We start from the raw sequence: 20485 nt of genomic DNA on the forward strand, positions 1-20485 counted from the left end.
TTAGCACCAATGCATTGGTTCCAGAAATTCGTGTGCTCAGATACAGAGTAATTTTTTTGGAAGCAGAGGTATCAAAGACACAAATTATAAATACATTTTTATATACAACACAGCTCCTAAGGATACCCTCACAATTTTACCATCAAAACATCACATCTCAGCATCAAGACTAACAGGCAGTCAAATTCTTTCTCACTATGTAGTCTTGGAAAAAACACACTCTCCTCCTCCAGCACCACTCAAAACTCTTTCTATTTATAACACTTATTGCCCTCATAGATAACTCCAGATATAATTCCCTCTCTCCCATGAAATCCTTTTAAAAATATTACAAAATGTTTTCAGGAAGGCTCTCCCCTTCCTCCCCCCACCTTTCTGTCCTTAAATCAGCCTTAGACTGGATTCTAATACTCACGGTAATACTTCGAAGGGCTAGAAAAGTTTGATAGCAAAATAAATGTTGATACAAACACTGTTTAGATATCAACTCAGAGTCAGATTTTAGCAATATCTTATACCAACATCTTATACCATTGAATGATATTGAATGATAGTTGACCAGCTACTGAATGATATCCCTTACTTCCTCATCATATACTGTGTAGACACCACTGTCAGTTCTTACCATGAGCACCGTGTCAAAATGAAGAATTCAAGTGTTTCTACACTGCTAAAGGAGCACCCTTATTTACCCATCCCACCAGCTACATATACATAAACATCAGTCCTCTCAACATGTAACACTAATGACCTTCAAAACTGCTCTTGTGAAAGTTGGTGCCTCAATAGGATATTTGGCCATTATGACATGTAAAGACATATTCTTACAATTAAAATGATTCAGAAACCTTAAAATGCCTCTGTAGTCTCCCCCTCTGCACTGAAGCATCTTGCATCCCAGGGCAGCCTGGAGACCCGCTTGCCAATTTGTGCTCATTAAAGGAGACAAGACATAAGCACAAGAATTGCTTCTGCTAACTCAGGCACAGAGCACAGCAGTCTAGACACAGTACAAAAAGTCAAAAATAAGAGCAAGAGTCAAGTCTGAACAACATATAATGTACTCCATCTCACACCTACACAGCTGGAACCCAGCAGCAAAGCACAAATCTGTGTTGAATTTATCTTTCAAAACAGGCAAAATGTTGAGAACAGGTGAGGATAGTGCATTCTTCATGTAGACATTCTTCATTGATTACTACCGAAGGAATCCAGGGAAATAAAACACATATCTATGGTCCAATTATAAATTAGAGTATCTTTGCTCAGAATGATTTGACCTATACCATCCTTGAACTGAAAGCAAATAGCTCATTAGAGGAAGGAAGGGCACTGAAGACTAATGATGCCTGTGGGAAAAGTTAGATTTCTTCTATATCCAGCTCAGCTTCCATTTATCATAGTCATGTGAGGATGGAAATCACGAGGCCTGGGGCAGAGGTGAGTGCCTTAGTGTATTTGGCCTCTAGGGGATCTCTGAATTATTTGTTAGCTCCGGGTTTATTTTGTGTGTTATTAATGAACTTTTGGCACAGAGGAAAACATGAAAAAGACACAAAGCTCTCCCCATACTAGCATAGAGTATGTCTTTAGGTTGGAAAGCAAAATATACAGGCTCATGTCAGTGTTAGTCTAAGCTCTACTGAAGACACGCAACAAAACACAAATCCCAATCTCCACATATCTATGAGCAAACACACTTCTTTACTTTTCCTTCCAGTCATTACACCAGTTGTCCATTCCACTTTGAAAAGGAGCAGCTTATTAATTGTGGTGATTGGGAAATAATGAAGTCTACCTCAGTTTTACTTCATAAACCTCAAGGCCTAATTTACCAGGATTTGCGATAAATTGTACAGAACAATTCTGCTTAGCCTTCAAGGTAAAGTCAATATTAAACATAACAGCTCAGAAAGATACATAATTACTGTTACTTATCAGAACTAATGAAATATTTTCTATGGTATGAATGCTAAGAGACTCGTAATAAATTATCCTCTTTCAGCTCTTCTGTGGAAAAAATTATTTTCTTGGTGGTTATTCGAATAAGAACTGGCATGAATACGGCATAACACGCAGAAGGATTATTGCTGAACATGGATCTTCCTGGCAAGAGTGTCTCAGCTGCTTCTTGAAAGGAAGAAAGATGCAGACCCTGATCTTTTCTTGTGTAAGAAAAGGAAATGGAGGCAGGGGGGAAGAGAAAAATAGCGGCTAACCTTTGTACGAACTATAATCCACTTTAAGGGACACAGCTGAAAAGTTAGCCTAGCATGGAGGTTTTATGACTGGACTCTGCATTACATGGCAGCTTGACAGAGCTCACTTCAAGATAAGGATTTCAATTGCATTTTAACCAGTAAAATTATCATCTTTTTTTTTTTTTTTTTTTTTGGGGGGGGGGGGGGGGCACTCAAAGATGACCTTTGCTCATCCGTTCTTTATCCCCACCATTTCTGATGGCTAGACAGAGACTTCATTTACAGCCTGGTGAAACTCCAGTCAGTCCTGCTGCTTTCCCAGCCTCAAAGACTATTCTGATGCTCTGGATTTCCGAAAATGGAAAAAAAAACCCCAGTCTCTATGCACCTGCTTCATGAATGGTCTTGGATGCAAAGTATGAGCTAAACACTTGAAAGAATTTCCTCAACTCTCACCTTCATCCAACTATCAACACTTCCCTTTTCCCCAGTATCCTATTAGTCTAGCTGTGTTGTTGTGCCACACGAATCAAAGAATTTCTGAGGAACATGTCTTTAAGACAAAAATAATTCTTGTCAGTCACTACCACTTCATTTTGTATTTCATTTTGACCCTTTTATATCTGCACACATACAGCATCAGAAGATTTTCCTGTACATAGGCAGAAAAATAGTCTTCTCTCAGAGAACCTTGGATGTACGGAACTTAATGTATGGAAAATAACTTTCAGATCCTTTCCCCAAATCATCCATCTATGCAAGGCTCACAGGAAAGTCAGAAAATGGTGTCTTTCCAGCCCGGGCACTCAGTGGCTGTTCTCCTCTATGCCACAGAGTTGCATCTATTTCATTTAGCATCTGCCTCACTTAAGGCAAGTGCTGGACTTGGATGCCACAACAGCAGTCACATTACATAGACCTCACGCATGCTCATCCATTTTTAGATGTAGATATCTAAATCAAAACAAGCTTTATTTTCTTAAAGATCACTGGAGCCAGCCGAAAGGCATCGAGCCCACATTACCCTTACAGTTACAGCTGCTCCATTCATGCTTCTGCTCAGAGCAGGCTAGTCCATGTGCCAAGGGAACAGAGCGCCATGGGGACCAAGATGTGTCATCACTCTCTTCATGCAGTGTTTTCTAAGCCAAGCTTGGTCACATTTAAGGCTTTTGTCTTTGGAAAGACTACCTCATATTACAGTGACAATCCCAAGGGTTTCAATCAGGCTCTGTGGGTAGCTTTTAGGATAGCTATTAATTCTATCCCATCACACAGAGTGAGAAGGCCACCAAGAAGCATGATCTACTGGTAATATCCATTTCCTTCCTATACACTTGGAAGGAGCTGCTTCCCGCTGTGCAAACTCAAAGAGAATGCAACAAGCTCCACTTGCATTTTTTATCCATCTTAGGTAACCTTTTATTAAAGTTTAACTTGCAAAAAAAGCGATTATTCATAGAGCTAGCCACAGTTTCTGTTTGGGACACTGCCTGGCAGAGTAACTATGCATAAAATGTTAATTAAACAATACTCTAGTTGTTATTGCAGTATATTACTTTCTGCAGTATATGCAGTGGTGTGTATGCAGACCTCAACTAAACACATTTCAGGACCGGTACTCGCATCCATATCAAAGTGAAATATAGTAAGTTAAACTTAGAAAAATATTATTCTTTCCCACTTAAGTAGCAAGTGATTAGGAAAGTGATTAAACATTCATATCCCACTGCTATTTATTTGCATCAACAGCCAAGGTTGAGCAACTGGAAGCTCCTTTTAGGACTTCAGGATGTGGAAGCCAGACACAACTTGGTTGCAGCATCTCATTCGGACCTCAGCCCAAAGCAATGCTGCAAAGCCTTGCTCACTGCAAACATGGATAAAATACATACCCCAAAGGCACTTCAAGAGGGCAAAAGAGGAGATTTCACTAGGGAATGGAAGAACAGAGTTTGAAACAAGATTTTTGCCTAATTCTCCATCAGCACTTCCTCAGGGGCCAAGAGGCAATTTCCAGGTTATATTGCACGACTGTAGGAGAACAGACAGATCCCTGACTCTGGAAAAGGCCAACTTAAGTCTTTTAAGTCTATATATGGCCTCCCATCCATGCGACAAAGCCTGCTACGTTCTTCCTTGCAGGACCCTACAGCTCCCCCAGGCCAGGTTACAGGAGGAACTAAACCCACATGTAGGAAACGGTGCCCGTGAGCGCAGCTTACCAGCGGGAGCAGAGCGCGAGCGGCGCAGCTGAGCACTGCCAGACTCGGCACATGCTTCCCTGGATGCCCCTTCCTTAAATCCCGGCCGGGAGCCCTCCTTGCTCCTGGCCTCAGCTGAGGGGAGTCGATCCAGCTCGATGAGCACGGCTGACATGTCAGGAGCAGAAAACTCACATTAACACTCCCCCGGTCCGGGAAAAAGCCGAGGAGAGGCCACCGTCGGCTCAGCTGTCCCAAACTCGCTGTCGGGGGGAGAAAAACTTCCTCTGATAAGAAGTCCTTTCCTGAGCTCTCCCAGTGCAAAAAGTCATCAACTTTAGTGACTGGGAAAGGAGAAGCAGAGACGTCCGTCCCTCTGCTCAGCTCTGGGCTCAGATACTTGGTTTCCAAGCCCAATTCCCACTTCACTGTCCCGGTGCAGCTGGGAGGGGCCAGCGATGCCCACGGACACGAGCGCGTCCCGGCAGCCGGGTCCGGACAAGGCAGCGGGGACAGCGCCCGCCTGCTTCCTCCGGGAACATCCCAAGATGCTGGTGGGAGAGGTGGGATCCTCCCTGGACAGCCCAGGGAAACTGCCCAGTCCCTCTGCTTCAGGGCACCACTGTGAGCAACCTCTCCCCTAAGGAAACCACTGCAGCACACACAGCAGAAACAGTTTGCACCACTCAGAATAAGCAGTTTGTCCCCCCCACCTCCTTTTAACATGCTGATAAGTCTCTACACAGCTCGGGATGCTCCAATGGCCCCTTTTGCTCCTCTCCCCTTGCCCGGTCCCACCACCGGCACCCGCTTTGCACAGTGCCAGAAGGCACCCGCTGGAAGCGGCGACAAACTACACACGGCAGCAGCCGCTGCTTGTCAGTATGAAACATCCCTGTACAACAGCAGAACCAATAAAGCAGGAATTGCCATTCAGGAAAAGGTATTTCAATGAATTTTCAGGAGCTCAAGTGCAAGATTAACACTAAAATAACTCTCCTGGAGCTGCAGAAAGGCAAAGGGAGCTCCTGAGCAGAGACCAGTTGTCCCTGCTGTGTTTCCACTGAGACTAATGCACTGTGGGGGAGGAAGAGGAGGCAGCCTGGCCAGAGAGCCACATAGCACAGCTTTAGAAATGGTTATATAACCCGGGAAGCAAACAAGAAAATGCTACATGGTTTGGATGGCAAATGAAGCAAGACAAGCCAAAACGGACAAAGAGAAAAGGTTGCTGAAATCTACACTCACACTATGCCCTCCTAACGAAGCCCTATTTCAGCTCCTGCTTTTAGTGCCTAAAGTCTCATTGTGCCATAACCATCGGGCAAGTAATTCGCATTTTTGCCTAAAAAAGAGGCTTCTCCCAAATGACACTGCTTGCTGCTAAGTTTGTCCAAGAATTTACAGGAGCAAACAGTCCTATTAATATGTGCCATACAGAATCAGCAGCTAGAATGACCCTTTTTTATTTATAAGCAAGCAAAATATATTTTATATGGAGTTGTTTTCCTTATAGGTCCAATATATCAATACTACTGGAGAAAGCTCAATTTTAATCCTTTAAGGATAATGCATTGCAGATGAATGTTTTCCCTGCATTGAATTCCCCAAACTATTCTCTATAGATTAGAGAGCATCCATTAAAACCCCCAAACCCCACCCAACTCCGTTGAAAATACAGTGGAAAGAGAGAACAACCTATTGTGAAAAGATATTTTAGCTTTTGTGTTTTATGAGTTTTTTTATAAATCTAGCCATTGCACATTTAAGGATTTAGGGTTTTAAAATTATTTTATAGCTCCTAGGGCTTCCAAATATCTAACATGTTCAAAATAAAACATTTACAGTGTGTCCCCAATCTGTCACACTTCACAAGTTACAAACTGTATCCCAAAGCAGTTGAGACCCCACTGGTAATATTTCAGATGTATTATAAATTTCACACCATCAACTGCTCAGATGCTAGGATGCCAAATAAAACATTATTCAAAACATTTTTCAAAAATTCAATATTATAAATACTTCTCCAAATAAAACAAGACCAACAAGATAGTTTCATGTCAAATAGTTTTCTGCTTGATATGAAGAAAAAGCAGAATCCCTCGTATCCCAGTATTTCATATACAAACAAAATGAGAGGTATTATGCAAAGAGTGATAAGTTATGATGCTGCTTTCCTTTCTTCTAACAGCTCAGCACTTAGACATTCCTCTAAGGGAAGACTTGCATTTAACCACTGTGACTATTCTGACCACCCGTGCCAATAGCAAAGAGATGGTCCTAAGACTTGGCCATGCGCCTGGAGAAAGGATTTTGTCATCTGAACCTCTCGTCATATCGATCTGAACAACAGAAAAACAAGAGTTCAAAACCAGAGAGGAAGAAGACACAGCACTTCTCTCAAGCAGCCCAGAACTATCACAACTAAACTTAATCCCTCCTCTTAAATTCAGTTGACATCTGCATGCCCTATGGGATGAGATGCTCCACCAGGTAAGTATGAGAAACAGCCTTGGTGGTAGGGCACGTGCACAGAAACGCGGGGTCTTCAAACACAAACCCAACACAACCAGGCAGGAAGTATAAATACGGATTTGGGTCTCTCCTCTTTGGGTATGCTGAAAAAACTATCAACTTGACCTTTCTATATTATGACCTTCAACTCTTCTCCACCAGGTACTTGCAAGGTCTCAGCAGCAAGAGCACAAACCTGAGGTCAGACCAAAGAAGGACTGAGACCTCTCTGCTTATTTTCCGGAAGGAATAAACCAGGCCTCTGAGAAATACATTTTCCCCTAAGATATGCATTTATTATAAAAACAAAACACGCACACAGAAACACAACACATCATGAATTACCACCCCGTTATTCCCAGGTCTTGTTGTAGACAACCTGGAAAAGGAAAAAAAAAAAAAAAAAAATTCTTAATATCAGAAAAGTATAAGCCAGACTCATTCTTATTTTAGCTGCCATCCTCACCAGTTTCAGTCAACATTCCCAAAGTCTAATGGGAATATTCCCTTGGGGACAAGCCATCTCAATAGCAGGGTCACTACAAGGATATGTTGATTTCCTTGCTGCCCAGCAAGGCAGACACAAATGGAACCAACCCTAAAGCTCCATCTCAATCTTTGCCTAACGTAGCCAGCTCTGGAACAGGCAGTAGGAATTCGATTTAAAACAAGAAACACACAATTCAATTTCACCTAATAGAAAGAGAGCGCCCATAAACACATGATGCTGTAAGGAAGCACAATTTTTTCTCAAGTAGCAAACAGGCTCATCCTTATTTAGCATGCTTTTTGATGCTGTCTTATTTTAATTGCAAATTTATCTGTTTAGATTTCCACAGAAATTGCCTTTTTTAATATACTAGGAGATAGAATGAGAAAGTGTGATTTATATTCTCTGCGTGATCTCTTCACACCACAGACTGTCTGCTAACTCATTGGACACTCTAGGAATGTAGGAGTATCTGCTGATGAATTAGCAAACCAGAATACATTTTGAATGCATAGCAGCAATATTGAATAATCCAACTTAAAAGCATATTTTTATATCTTTCATTTTGTTATTTAGTGATGTTTAAAGGAAATATTTTTAAGTCTGAATTAGCTATTCCATAAGAATTTATGAATTTTTTTATTATTACTGATGGATAAAGTACTATCCTAGAATGAAATTTAGTAACAGTCATTCTCTCAGGAAAGCAATTAGGTAAACAAGATAGCACATCCCAACGCCACCTAACTTCAACACATGAATCAGACAGATAAGTTGGAAAATTTCATTAATAGTAGGCAGCCTTAATGAACCACAGTCCAAAAAGCTCAGACTGCTTAATCTTACATTTCCCAGTTGTGTGAATGGCTTATAAAAAATAGGCTTTTGGGATCCTTCTGTATGAGGATACACATGAAAGTGATGGAGCAATTCTGCCATCAACAGGTCCTACTTTAGAGAGACTTAAATAACTCGTTGTTTAACTGAATCTGGAGTTATTTCATAATTCCAGAAAAACATGCCTTGCCTTGAGACAAGAGCAAACAGCCACATTTGGCTTCATACCAGAGGAACATGAATGAATCTAATACATACTTTTTGGTTACTATTCTGTGGTCACCCGTTGCAATTAAGCTAAAAAAAATAGAGGAAACAATACACACAATATAGTTTAAATTGTCACCCTTTTGTGAAGTTTAAGTAAGTCCTGACAAATATTTACTATATACACTGATTTTTTTTCTGTCATGTGACAGATGAAGCAAACATGCACGAGCTATCTAACCAGTGGAATTACTGTTTTCATGTGAAGTGAAAATGATAAAGGAAATGGATTTTCAATGCTGCCCAGGAATACTTAGTACTGATTTTTCTAAAGTCTGGTCAAAAAGCTCTTTTTTCTGCCCTTATAGTCTCTGCAGTTCTAACAGCCATCTCAATGTTGGCATGGACTCAGTGCTGAAAAAGCATCAGTGCAGTAGAATATTAATTTGCCAGAGATGCTGCAGAAGTCAGTATTTGAAGGGAATTACAAGAGAGAAATGGATCAACAGTTGAGGTCATGCTCGTTCAAGAAGCCATCTCAATTGCTTATTATACAATGATTTTTGCTCTAATGATGGAGTTACATGGTCTCACCTTAAGAAAAGGGAAACATAGGATACAAAAACAAACAAAAAGAATTAAGATATCCACGACCCAACAATCTTTGCTTGATAAAGGAGATAAAAAGACAAATTCTGAAGACATGCAAGTCTTCAGAAAGCAAGAGGGAAAAGGTAAACACGTCTCAAGGCAAAGGGATACCTACAAATAGCAAGACCCTTATTAGGAGCTTTAGTGAGGGGTAGCAACATTAACAAATGGCTGAGAAAGATCTGTTGAGGAAGGTAGTTTGGAAAGCAGTAAAAAGGCAGTAGGTACCAAAAATAAGGTTCTCATCTGCACAAGAAAAAGCTTCCAGGAACACAAAGCTGAGCGGCTTGGGAGAGAAAGGATCGCACAGACCTAGGTGGGACCATGTTTGTGGCAAACTGCCTGAGGCTTTGGGTATGTACTTAGCTGAGCTAGCTGGCTGCTCTTCAGGGATAACAGCCTTCAAAGCACTCACACTCTTCAAAAGCCCATCCGATGCCTAAGGACCTTCAGTTTTAGTTTCAAAAATGAGCGGGTCACCTAAAACCCAAGTCATGTCTTTCTCTCCCAAGCTGCTCAGCTTTGCATTGACATTTTATTTGCTCTGTTGCCTTATACCAGGTTGAATTCGTTTATCTTGAGAAACTCTAACCAGGCTGCACACACTACTGCAGCTCAGACCCCGCATAGGCTAAGCCAGCAAACTGAAACCTTCTGTATTCCAGGAGAAATGCCTTGCCTGATGCCATCTAAAACCACATGCTTGCCACAGCTCCATCATATTGGCAGCTGAAAGTTATCCTGATTAGCTTTCCTGTAGCCCAGTTACTGTGTTGACAAAGTCATGCAATGTAATTTTGCATGACTCCCCCACACCACAAATTTCTCTATCTGTTTTGTCCACAGGTTTCACAAGCACGTACCCATTTCTTACTCTCAGGTCACTAATTAGTAGTCCAACCTCCAACTTTAAATACTGACAACTACTCGGGTGTTCTCTCAGGCTTTTAACTACCTACTGTATTTCCCTGATCAGGCAACTGTTATGTACAAACACACTCTAATACTTTGTCAAGTCTGGAATGGGATCACCTCTCCCTTCCCACTCTCTGCTCGCAGACGCAAGGTTATAAATTGCCTAGTCAGGGAGCTATGTCCAATTTCCCCAAGTTAATCAGCAGCTCTTTCAGGTCTGTTCCACTATGGACTTTTGAGCCTGCAGGCCGAGACGTGGAGGGCAGTGACCCCATCCCACAGCGCCACGCTACATGCAGAGCTACAGTGCAGTTGTGCTGCCCAAGGCACCTACCTGCTGCTGTTCAGACACCCATATCCCATCTCCCCAGGCAGGGCAGCCACTCATCCCCCTCCTGCCTTCGGTCCCAAATGCTTGAGGGAGTTACAACTACATAAAGATACATCTGCCAGACCTTTTATTGGTATCAAGTCAGCAACACCCTGACCGTTCAATCCACTGGACCCTATGGTTGCACAGTGCAAAAATTGACATTTACATCTGTTTTCTCCTCCTTATTAAACACAATGTTCTCTAATGGGAGGGAATCTGCCACTGCTGTCTTGCCCTAGCCCCTCATCTCAGCAAGTGATGTGTTTCATTTAGTGGAAGAATCCTGAACTACCATCCTCAGAGCATCCAACTTGCATTTTTCAGGCTTCAGTCTTATTCCTACTTCCACATTCCATCTTGGTACAAATACAGGTGCTCATAAATTTAAACATTCTCAAATAATGAAGAGCATGATTTCCCTCAAAAAGGAACTTAAATCATACAGTTTTAATTTGTACTTGATGCAGATCGACCAAATTAGTGTATTTGGCTAGGGCTACACAGATTTCATGCCTCCCTCATTCCAGCTAGCCAACTACAAAATTCAGAATATTCTGTTTTCTCAGCAGTACCCATTCCAGCATAGTTACCAGCTGCAGATTTCCTTCTTACCCAAGGCAACCCCTCGATTAGGAGCAACATTTTTCTAGTGAGAGCTATTTTTCTCACCAAATCTCCTTAAGTAGCCTTCAACAACCAGGCACGACTTCATCTTCACTAGGCTTCACTTGCTGCTGCTTTGGTCTCCCTGTGATGGACACCGGTTCTCTCATGTTCAGATCTGGCCCAGGTATTTAGTGAAATCTTCTGCTTAACATTCTCCTTTCAGCTGCTGTTACCACTCAGACCTCACTTGATAACCCATATTTTATCAGCCTCTTGTCATTAACACACTCTTGTCATAAAAATCCCACTCACCATTTTTATTAGCAGTCATTTTCAGTTTGAAATGCCTTTTTCCTTATTAGTCAATGAAAATCAATCTGATAAATTTACAAGTATTTTCTGAGCTACAATAGCTACATTGACCATGCACAAGGCAATCCCTGCTTTTAAGAGCTTGTCAATCACTTTCTCTTCCTCCTTTCAATTCTTTTGTATTACCCTCATCACTGCTGCAGCTAAAGACTTGATTTTATACCCCACCTATAAACATCACAGCTGTACCAAGAGACAAAGAGGTAACACAAACTATATTAATGGAAAAACCAACATTGACATGCAACATTTTTTCACCACAGACACCTTTTTGTAGAAAAGCATTTCTATTAAAATACTTTCTAAAACTGGAAATATTTTTGCTAATAGAATTACTCATCAGTTTTAGTGCAGTATATTCATGCCCTTGTCATGCTCTTAAAGGCAGAGGCCCCATTCAGAGCACTGGTAGAGAGAGGCAAGGGAACCCAATGCAAAGACCAGGCTGGCAAATGTGAACACAAACTCAGCAGCTGCTCCTCTCCTAAATAAACAAAAATTCTCTTTTTGGCAAGAAGAGAGATATCTGTGCCTTATACAGAGTACTCTGCAATATGATAGCTCTTAATTGCAGTTTAAGGTAGTTGGCCATAACAGAGCCCTTGTGAGATTTGACAACAGGTTGCTTGGAGGAATATGAGATGTAGTTTTGGGTACACTTAAGCAGACAAGAGAAATATTTTCCTCGGACTTTGATAGCTGGATCATCCCACATAGTATTCAGCAGCTTGCCAAATTAAGCATAAAATTCACCAAGAGGCCACCATGATTCTCATCACAGAAGCCTCGCTCTGTTAGGGTGCTTTTATGGCCAGGCATGGTCACACAGCTGCTTTGCTGACCGTATCCAAATTCCTCTAGACCAGGTGCACGTCAAACTTAAGTCTCTTGGAAAAGGGTGATACTTCCACCAGGCACCAATACTGTTAGATGTCGAGATGCCCAAATTCAAAGCCCCCAACACAGGGCCCTCAGACATACAATATCCATTACTCTTGTCAAGGAGACAAGAGGGTACACGGGAGCAGTTGTCAACCTTGAGGAGTGACTTATTACTTTCAAAACTGAGTCTAATCACCCCAGAAATAACCAAAACCAACCAGCATGGACAGGCTAGAGCTGTCCACAGACAAAGCAAAGCTTCCTTGCAACACTTGAGCTTATCTTGGTGGCATTTCGCACAGATCACACAGCTCAGCACAAACACTGTGGCCGTGTTCACAGGAACTCTGCACAGCGGCCAGAGGTGGTTTCTGGCCTATAGGAATACTCAGTTTGGGAAACTTGTTTCAGAATTGCTTATTTATGTTTTCTTAGCTTAAGTATTAACATGAAGCAGGATAATGTTTGTGAGAATGTGTTTGCTAAAGCACTTAACTCTTCGTAAGACAAAATTTCCCCTTAGCAGTTTCTCTACAGATTTTTTTGTTTTGGACTGGCAGGCTTAATTTCCTCCTCACAAAAACAGCCAACTACCAAACAGACAAAACCAGGCTTTGAATTAGCAATACATTCTTTTCAGCTGCCCTCAACTGTGCATCTCCAGAGCAAAACACACGGGCACATCCACCAAGGGTCACACTGGCCCATTGCGGGTGTCTCCTGTTGCTCCCTGCCCCTAGACAGGGCTCAGTTCATACAAACACTCTAAGGTGGGAGATTCTTGCTGCATTTCCATACAGACTCACCAAGTATTATTGAAATTGAGAATGTATTTCAACAGAAAAAGGGTAATTAACACCAACTCCGGAAAAAAAAAAAATGAAGTCACCAAGACAGAGGAAACTAGTTACATAAAAGCAAGATTTAGCTCTATTTCCATTTTTAGTACCCAACAGATGAGCAGGAAAAGCTCTCAAGAGCTGCAGCAGCCAAAGGTGATTTCTTCTCTTTGGAATTCCGGAGGGAATTCCAATTCCTTGAATCATGACAAAGTAACATGTAAATTATCACCACTTTTCTCATTCCTTCTCCCTTAAAAAAAACTTAATCCTTTGAAAAGTTTGCTCTTCAATGCCCAGCTGAAGTGTAATTGCCAGATGCAAGTATGACCTCTTTGGTTGGATGCCCCAACAAGAGCACTTCCGAAAATACACTTATGCATTGAGTCAAAAGCTTTACACACAATTTCTAATGACAAATTGGGAGTCAGATTTCCCCGGCTTCCCTCAGCTTTTTTTGTTAGGATTTTTAGTCCATTTAACACCCAGCAGTAAATTATGACAGAAAACAGGGCAATGTTGCAAACCCCTTGCCCTATCTGACTCAGGAAATATTTGGCCTGATATTCAAACATAAGTATTTTCAACACACAAGCTGCTTTAGTAAGAAAATTAGAAAGCCATAAAAATACCTTTAACATCAACTCACACAGATGACTTATTTATTATCCACCTCAGGTCATTTTTAATTACCTGAAACCATCTCCTACAAGTCAGCTTTTCTATAGATGTTTTCTTAGTACTGAAAATTTCAGGCCGTGCCTACTTTATTTTTTCTGTCATAATGTATCAATGCTCACTTACTCACTGCAGGCAAAAAGACTCTTGAAAGCTCCCAAATCTCTCAGTGGGTACATTTGCCAAAGCAGTTTTACCTTACTAAAGCAGCCAACGCTTTAAATTTGTTCAAATAAAAACATTATTCTGTGGCAGTGATCCTTCTCCTTCAGGATCCCAGCATACCTGTAGCAGTTAAGGGCGAACGTGAATCCAAGAGCTGTAGAAAAACAGATGTTGTCCAGATATTCTCAGAAGAAACCTAAACCTCAGCTTTCCAGCCAGAGAAAAAGCAGAGACCAAAGGGAATTCAGGGAGTTTGCCCAGCAGGGTGGGTCCCATTTCCCTAATGGACACAAGTGGGAAGCTTTAGCCCATCAGAGCCACCAAGAGGGAGAGTACATCCAGCTCACCTGTGCTTCAGAGGGAGTTGGGGACACCTGGGTGCGATGCTCCTGCTGTGTCATTTCTGCTCTGCTTTGTGCCAGAAGCAAAGATTTAGCCAGAAAAAGAAAAAAAAAAAGTTATTCTTACACTATGGAAAAATAAATTATTCCAAGTAAAGGGGCTAGTTAGACAAACACAAATATTAATGAAAGGCCACCTGGGACAAGGCTTAGTTTTATTAAAGTATTAAAGCTGCTTTCCAAGTGATTGGCCTGCAAGTTACTTAATTAACTCACCCCCTCCCCAACTGACCTGTTTACATGAGCTTTTGATTTCAATCTCTCAGATATAAGCAACACGAGACCAAAAATACAAAGATAAAATGCTATCTCAAGACTTGGGTTCATATTTCCACTTGGGATAAAAGCCTGAAACACTTCTTGCCTGCTGATCCTATTTCTTTCATAAGACCAATAAAATAAAACCCATTATACTCTTATAAATCTTATAATTTAGCACTGTTTGGAGGTTCCTAACCATTCCGTGACTTGACTTTGTGCCTCTCCTTTTGCAGGACAGCAGCAGCAAGCTGCGATAACAACATTTCACAGCTTCCAAGCAGCAGGAAGCCACAAGCTGATGTCCTTCTACAGAGGATAAATTTATACGGATTTCACAAACCTTGGGACTATTAAAGAGCGTCTACCCAAATGCTGCTCTTCGTTGTGACCTGAGACATAGCTTTCAGATTTTTCTTTTGGCCCCAGAGCACATAAAATACATGTAGCATTTAGCTATTTTTAACTGTTTACCTGCACCTTTCCATTAGGAAACATTAAAGCATGCATGACAGATACAGGAGAGATTACACAGAGACATAGACCTGAGAAGCACATGGCACCCCATGGTGCACCCAAGGACTTGGCCAATGCTAGGAAGCAGCTGGGATGGAAGGGAAGGGAGATCCGGAGGCCAGAGCACCATATCCCAGCAGCAGGAGCAACTCCATGGCCAGGCTGGATCTGGCCAAGGGATCCATCCCCCTCAGGAGACTGATCTGCAGGTGCTGGCATTTCCCCTCACAAGGGACCCAGCTGCACCCGATATCCCTGGGATAACAGCCCTGATGTTCCCTACCCGCTGCCAGGACACAGAACTTCATCCCGGGCTTGGCAGGAGCTCGTTGGGCGGGAGCCCGGGCACCGCGGGTGGCTCCGCGCTCTTGTGTCACAGTTGTCCCCATTTCCCCTCTGCTGTATTTTGGTTGCTTAAGGGCATTTTTGGGTCTCTTCCAGTGCCATTGAACAAGCTGCTGCCTTGAGCAGAGCTACGCTGTCAAAGTGCACAAGGAGCAAGAGCTTACAGCCCGCAGAAGGGGTTTCATTGCTGGATTTCATTTCTATTCAGCCACCAGATCTTCTGAAATTTCAGCATAAGGGAAGCCCTTGCTGTGCTCCAGCACTTGCTGCATACCCTTCCCTCCAAGCAGGTAGGTGAAGTCACCTATATCCTCAGGAAATCCTAAAGCACACCACATTTTCCCAGTCACTCTTAGTGAAATTTTGTCCTGGGAATCTCTAGAGGAAGCTGCCGTCGGCCTTGCAGTGCTCATATTTTTAAAACTAGCAACTTTTTCAGTCGGATTGAGAAATATTTTGGAAATAGCGTGTGCGTGTGTGTCAGAAGGCAGGCTGCAGGGTGTCCCCGGCGAGGGCTTTTCAAAAAAAAGCCCTGGAGTGGCTGCAAAACAAGAGAAGGGCAAAGAGCAGAGAGGAAGTGAAGCTCTGTTAACGCACGGGATTTGGACACGGGCGCTGCTTGGAGCTCCTCAAACCTTCCTGGCCAGCGCTGTTCATTGGAGAGGCCCGGTCGGGGCCAACGCGTCGGGTCCAAAGTCCCCGGGCGCCGCGGCGGCGTACGAGCGAGGGCGCCGGGCTGCACGGAGCAGCGATGCAGGCGGCCGAGGCCGTGGAGGGGAGCCGCGAGCTCCGCGTGCGCTGGGCCGACGGCTCCGAGAGCCGCTTCCCGTGCGTGTGGCTCCGCGACAACTGCCGCTGCCCGCACTGCTTCCTGCCCTCGGCGCAGGGGCGCAAGCTGCCCCTGGAGCAGCTCGACGTGGACATCGCCGCCCAGCGCGTGGCCCTGGCCCCGGGCGACAAGGTACCCGTGGTGGGGCAGGGGCGCGGGACGGGCTCCCCGGGCCCTGCGCGCGCTCCTGACGGCCCTCGCGGCGCTGCCGGCAGCTCACGGTCACCTGGCCGGACGGGCACGTGAGCGAGTTTGACGCCGCATGGCTGCGGGAGCGCTGCTTCTCCGAGGGAGCCCGGGCCCGCATGCAGAGGGAGGTGCTCCTGCCAGGTAGGCAGCGCGCGGTGCGGTGCGGCGCGGCCGGCGGCACCCCCTGCTCCTCGGGGCCCAGCTGCCATCCCACCATCTCCCTCCGTTGGGCACGTGCCCCCGCGCTGCCGCCCGCGCCAGGACACGGCCAGAGCAGGAGATGCGGGAGCTGCGATTCCCTTCGGGAGCTGCATCCTGGGGCTCAGCGGGGCCAGAGCCATGGGCCTCGTGTGGCCCCTTCCCATCGGCTTCTCTAGGGAACCCTTTTCTAAAGCCCAGGGAGGGAAGAGCTTAACCCCTGCGCTTCACAGCAGCGCTCTTGGCCATGGCATGTCTGCTTTCCTGCTTTCCTGCCGGCTGGAAATTAGGGCCTGGGCCCCCTGCCACAGTCCTGGCATCAGTAGGTTGGAATTAGACACTAAGATTTCTCTGGAAAAAGAAACAATTAATAACGACAATAGAATAACAAAAACATTAGATGCACACAAGGCCGTACCTACAACCTCAGGGTTTCCAGGGCGCCTCCAGCCCGCATGTGCCCGTGGGAGCAGCAGCTCTGCGCTCGCTCACAGGCCCAGGGACACGAAGCTGCCAGTGGCCAGGGACCCACGGCAGCTCTCAGCTCGCTGGGAGCTGTTCAAACCCAGGCCTTCTAGCGGAGGGAAGGCCCCAGACCATGAGTGCCCCAGAGGACTCAGGGGCAGCTCCGCACCCGGGAGAAGCAGGAACAGCCCCTTGGGAACGCGGGATGCAGCAGGGCAGAGGGGCAGGTGTGGGGCTGGCACAGCTGCCCCCATGCGTGTTTGCACCCTGGCGGGATCCAGGGCGCCCCGTACAGCTCGTGCCCTCGCTCAGTGCGTCGGTGGGTGACGTTGTTGATGCTGTAGGGGCTGCTGATGGGACGTGCGGGCACAGGGAACGCGCCCGAGCTCGGCACTCACCATGGGGCACCCATGCGGCTCCTGTGTCACCCACCAGCCTGGGGGCTCGAGCCGGAGTCGCATCCCTGGTGCTCCCGGCCCTGCAGGGGCTGCATGTCACCTGCAGCAGCCAAGGGCACTCCGGAGGTGGCAGCACTGGAGCCCAACGCCAGGTGCAGGAGGGCAGCGGCGGCACCGCGGGAGCTGCGAGGGACCCAGAGAGATGGGACAGGATGGGACAGGCGGAGACCCTGGAGCAGCAGGAGGGCCAGAGTGGGGCCTGGAGGGACATGAGGACTTGGGGGGGTCAGGAAGAGCTGGGGTGAAACACAGTGGCCAGAGACCCTGCAGCGCTGCCCAAAGACGTCCCAGGGGTGTGAGTGGTCACTGGGACAGAGCAGAGCCCTGGGGTCACCTGGAGCCACCCAAGAGCCCTCGGGGTTACTAGAGGCCAAAGAGACCCCAAAAGATGGAGCCATCAGGGTCACCATTTAGCCCTCGGTGTCACTGGAGGTCGCAGGGACACCGAGGGCTAATTCGAGGTCTTGCGGGACCTTGGCAGCTCTTTCCTGTGTCCCCTCGAGATGTTCTGACTCCAGGGCCCTTCTGAGACCCACCTGGGCTCTATCTGTGTCTCTGTATCTCCGGCTCCCTTTTCACCCTCGGGGACACCGGGCCCTCGGTTCCAGCCAGTCCCATCTCTGTCCCTGTCCTGGAGCGGCCCTGCATGTCCTGGGCACCATTCCCAGCAGCTCCTGCCGTGGCCGTCGAGGGCTCCCGGCTTCCTGGCCCCAGCCCAGCCCCGGCCGCCGCTGCAGTCACGGGCCCCGGCCGCGGGGCTCCTGCCAGGGGCCGAGCTGCTCACGCGGCCCCGCGTTGCCTCCGCAGAGCGCCGCTCGTGGGGCTCGGAGCTGGAGCTGCCGCGGCTGCCGTTCGACGCGGTGCTGCGCGACGCGGGCAGCGCCTACGCGTGGCTGCGCGCCCTGCGCGAGACCGGCGTGGTGCTGCTGCATGGGGCGCCCACGCAGCCCGGCGCCCTGCTTGCCCTCGGCCAGCGCCTCGGCTTCCTGCGCCTCACCTTCTACGGGTGAGTGTGCCGGGCCTCCGGCCTCCACGGCCCGGGAGAGGAGGACGCGGGGTTCCCGGGAGAGCTCCGTGTCCTGTGGGGCTACATCGTGGCCCCGGCGCTCACGCTGCTGCTGGGTGCCCCTCCGCTGGGGCCTCTGTGTCCAGTGACGTTTCACGCAGCCCTTGAGGGTGTTTGAACCCGCCCGTAGAGCATCCTTAAGTACTGAGGGCACTAGAACAGTTTCAGGCGTGTAAATCCACATTTTAACCAAGTGGCAGCATGATAACACATCAAAAAACAGCCACACAGTGAGACTCAGAGGGCTTCACAGATCGGCATTTGGTAAATGCATCATTCCTCATGCAAAAGCCTGAAGAAACTCCTTCGGTTGGTGACCGTGGCTCCCTTACGGATGTCCATGCCATTTCCCTTGGCCGCTTCTTCCTCACAGCAGCTCCAGCTCTCTGGAGGTTTCCCCCATCCAGCCACCCCTCCTCGCCCCGCTGCCCCAGCGCGGTCGTTTCCCCCTGTTCAGAGGAGGCTTTTCCCACCCCACAGGCCCACGTGGCTGGTGCAGGACAAGGTGGACGCCAACAACGTGGCCTACACGAGCGGCCGGCTGCCCCTGCACACGGACTACCCGGCGCTGCAGCACCCGCCGGGGGTAGGGAGGGCAACGTCGCACGCAAGAGCGGGGCCGCATGCGCCTGGCTGCGGCACTGAGCGCTGCTGCTGCTGCAGGTGCAGCTCCTGCACTGCATCGAGCAGGCGGCGGCGGGCGGCGAGAGCGAGCTGGTGGACGGGCTGCATGTGGCGCGGCGCCTGCGCGAGCGCAGCCCCGACGCCTTCCGTGTGCTCGCGAGCACCGCCGTGGACTACGCCGACACCGGCACTGACTACTGCGACTTCTCCGTGCACTGCAAGCAGCGCATCATCGAGTGAGTAGTGGCGCAGACGGCGTGGCGGGCACAGCGGGGCGCGCTTGGCCCCGGCGCCCCGCGATGCCGCCGCTCTGGGGCTCGTCCCGCAGCGTGGACGCCCACGGTGAGCCCGTGCGCATCAACTACAACAACATGACGCGGGCCTCGCTGCTCGACGTGGCGCCCGAGCACGTGCGGCCCTTCTACGCGGCACTGTGGGCCTTCGACGAGCTGCTGCGGCGCCCCGAGCATGTCGTCACCTTCAAGCTGGAGCCAGGTGGGTGTGAGTGCGGCCGGGGCCACGCGGCCTCCTTCTCTTCCTCCTGCCCTTTTTCCTCCTCTTCCTCCTCACAGGGGACGTGCTGACCTTCGACAACTGGCGGCTGCTGCACGCGCGCCGGGGCTACGAGCCGGGGCAGGCGGGCGGCCGCTGCCTGGAAGGTGCCTACGCCGACTGGGACGTGGTGCTGTCGCGGCTGCGGCTGCTGCGTGACGAGGTGCGGGGCGGCTGCGCGCCCGGCCCGGAGCCCGCAGGCGGCAGCAGCGTCCGCGCGTAGCCGGTGCCGGGAGCGTGCGGCGGGGCCTCCCCTGCGAGAAACCGGGAGAGCGTCAGGATGGGAAGGAGCAGCGGGGGCACCGGGGGACTCCGCTTTGATCCGCAGGGAGAGGCGCTGGCGTTAAAGCCACGGTGGGTGCTGAGAGCGAGCGGAGTGTTGGGCCTCATGCCGCTTGCGCCCCCTCTAATAACCAACTGTGGAAGGTGAGGGATATATGTGAGCCATTGAGAAGGGGAAAGCGATGGGGAGAGTCATATACCCACCTCTATACTCATATACCTAGAGAGTGCCAACAGGATGGGACTTGATCTGTGTGACTTTGCACATAACTTAATTCATGGGAGATTGCAACTCTAGGATAGAGTAGAGCACCTTGGGATTCATGCCAATGGCTGGTAGGAACGAGATATTTTGTGCTTTTATCCTC

General features: G+C 47.6%; 1 protein-coding gene and 1 non-coding gene across 2 annotated transcripts; both read left to right on the forward strand.

Moving 5' to 3' along the window:
• Positions 1–3038: 3038 nt before the first annotated feature.
• On the forward strand, positions 3039–3157 carry LOC148594528 (small nucleolar RNA SNORA5). The gene has a single exon (XR_015913456.1). It is a non-coding gene; the product is annotated as a small nucleolar RNA SNORA5 (small nucleolar RNA).
• A 13025-nt stretch (positions 3158–16182) lies between these two features.
• On the forward strand, positions 16183–20058 carry BBOX1 (gamma-butyrobetaine hydroxylase 1). Its single transcript, XM_088525698.1, has 7 exons — positions 16183–16415; positions 16499–16613; positions 18401–18599; positions 19140–19245; positions 19323–19519; positions 19612–19778; positions 19856–20058. Exons 1-7 carry the CDS (start codon positions 16206–16208, stop codon positions 20056–20058), a joined length of 1197 nt encoding a protein of 398 aa, XP_088381824.1. The 5' UTR covers positions 16183–16205.
• Positions 20059–20485: the final 427 nt, after the last annotated feature.

Source organism: Tinamus guttatus, unplaced genomic scaffold, assembly GCF_059628265.1.
Source record: "Tinamus guttatus ecotype Peru unplaced genomic scaffold, ASM5962826v1 Tinamus_guttatus_pri_ptg000240l, whole genome shotgun sequence".
In the NCBI taxonomy this organism is placed as follows: domain Eukaryota; kingdom Metazoa; phylum Chordata; class Aves; order Tinamiformes; family Tinamidae; genus Tinamus; species Tinamus guttatus.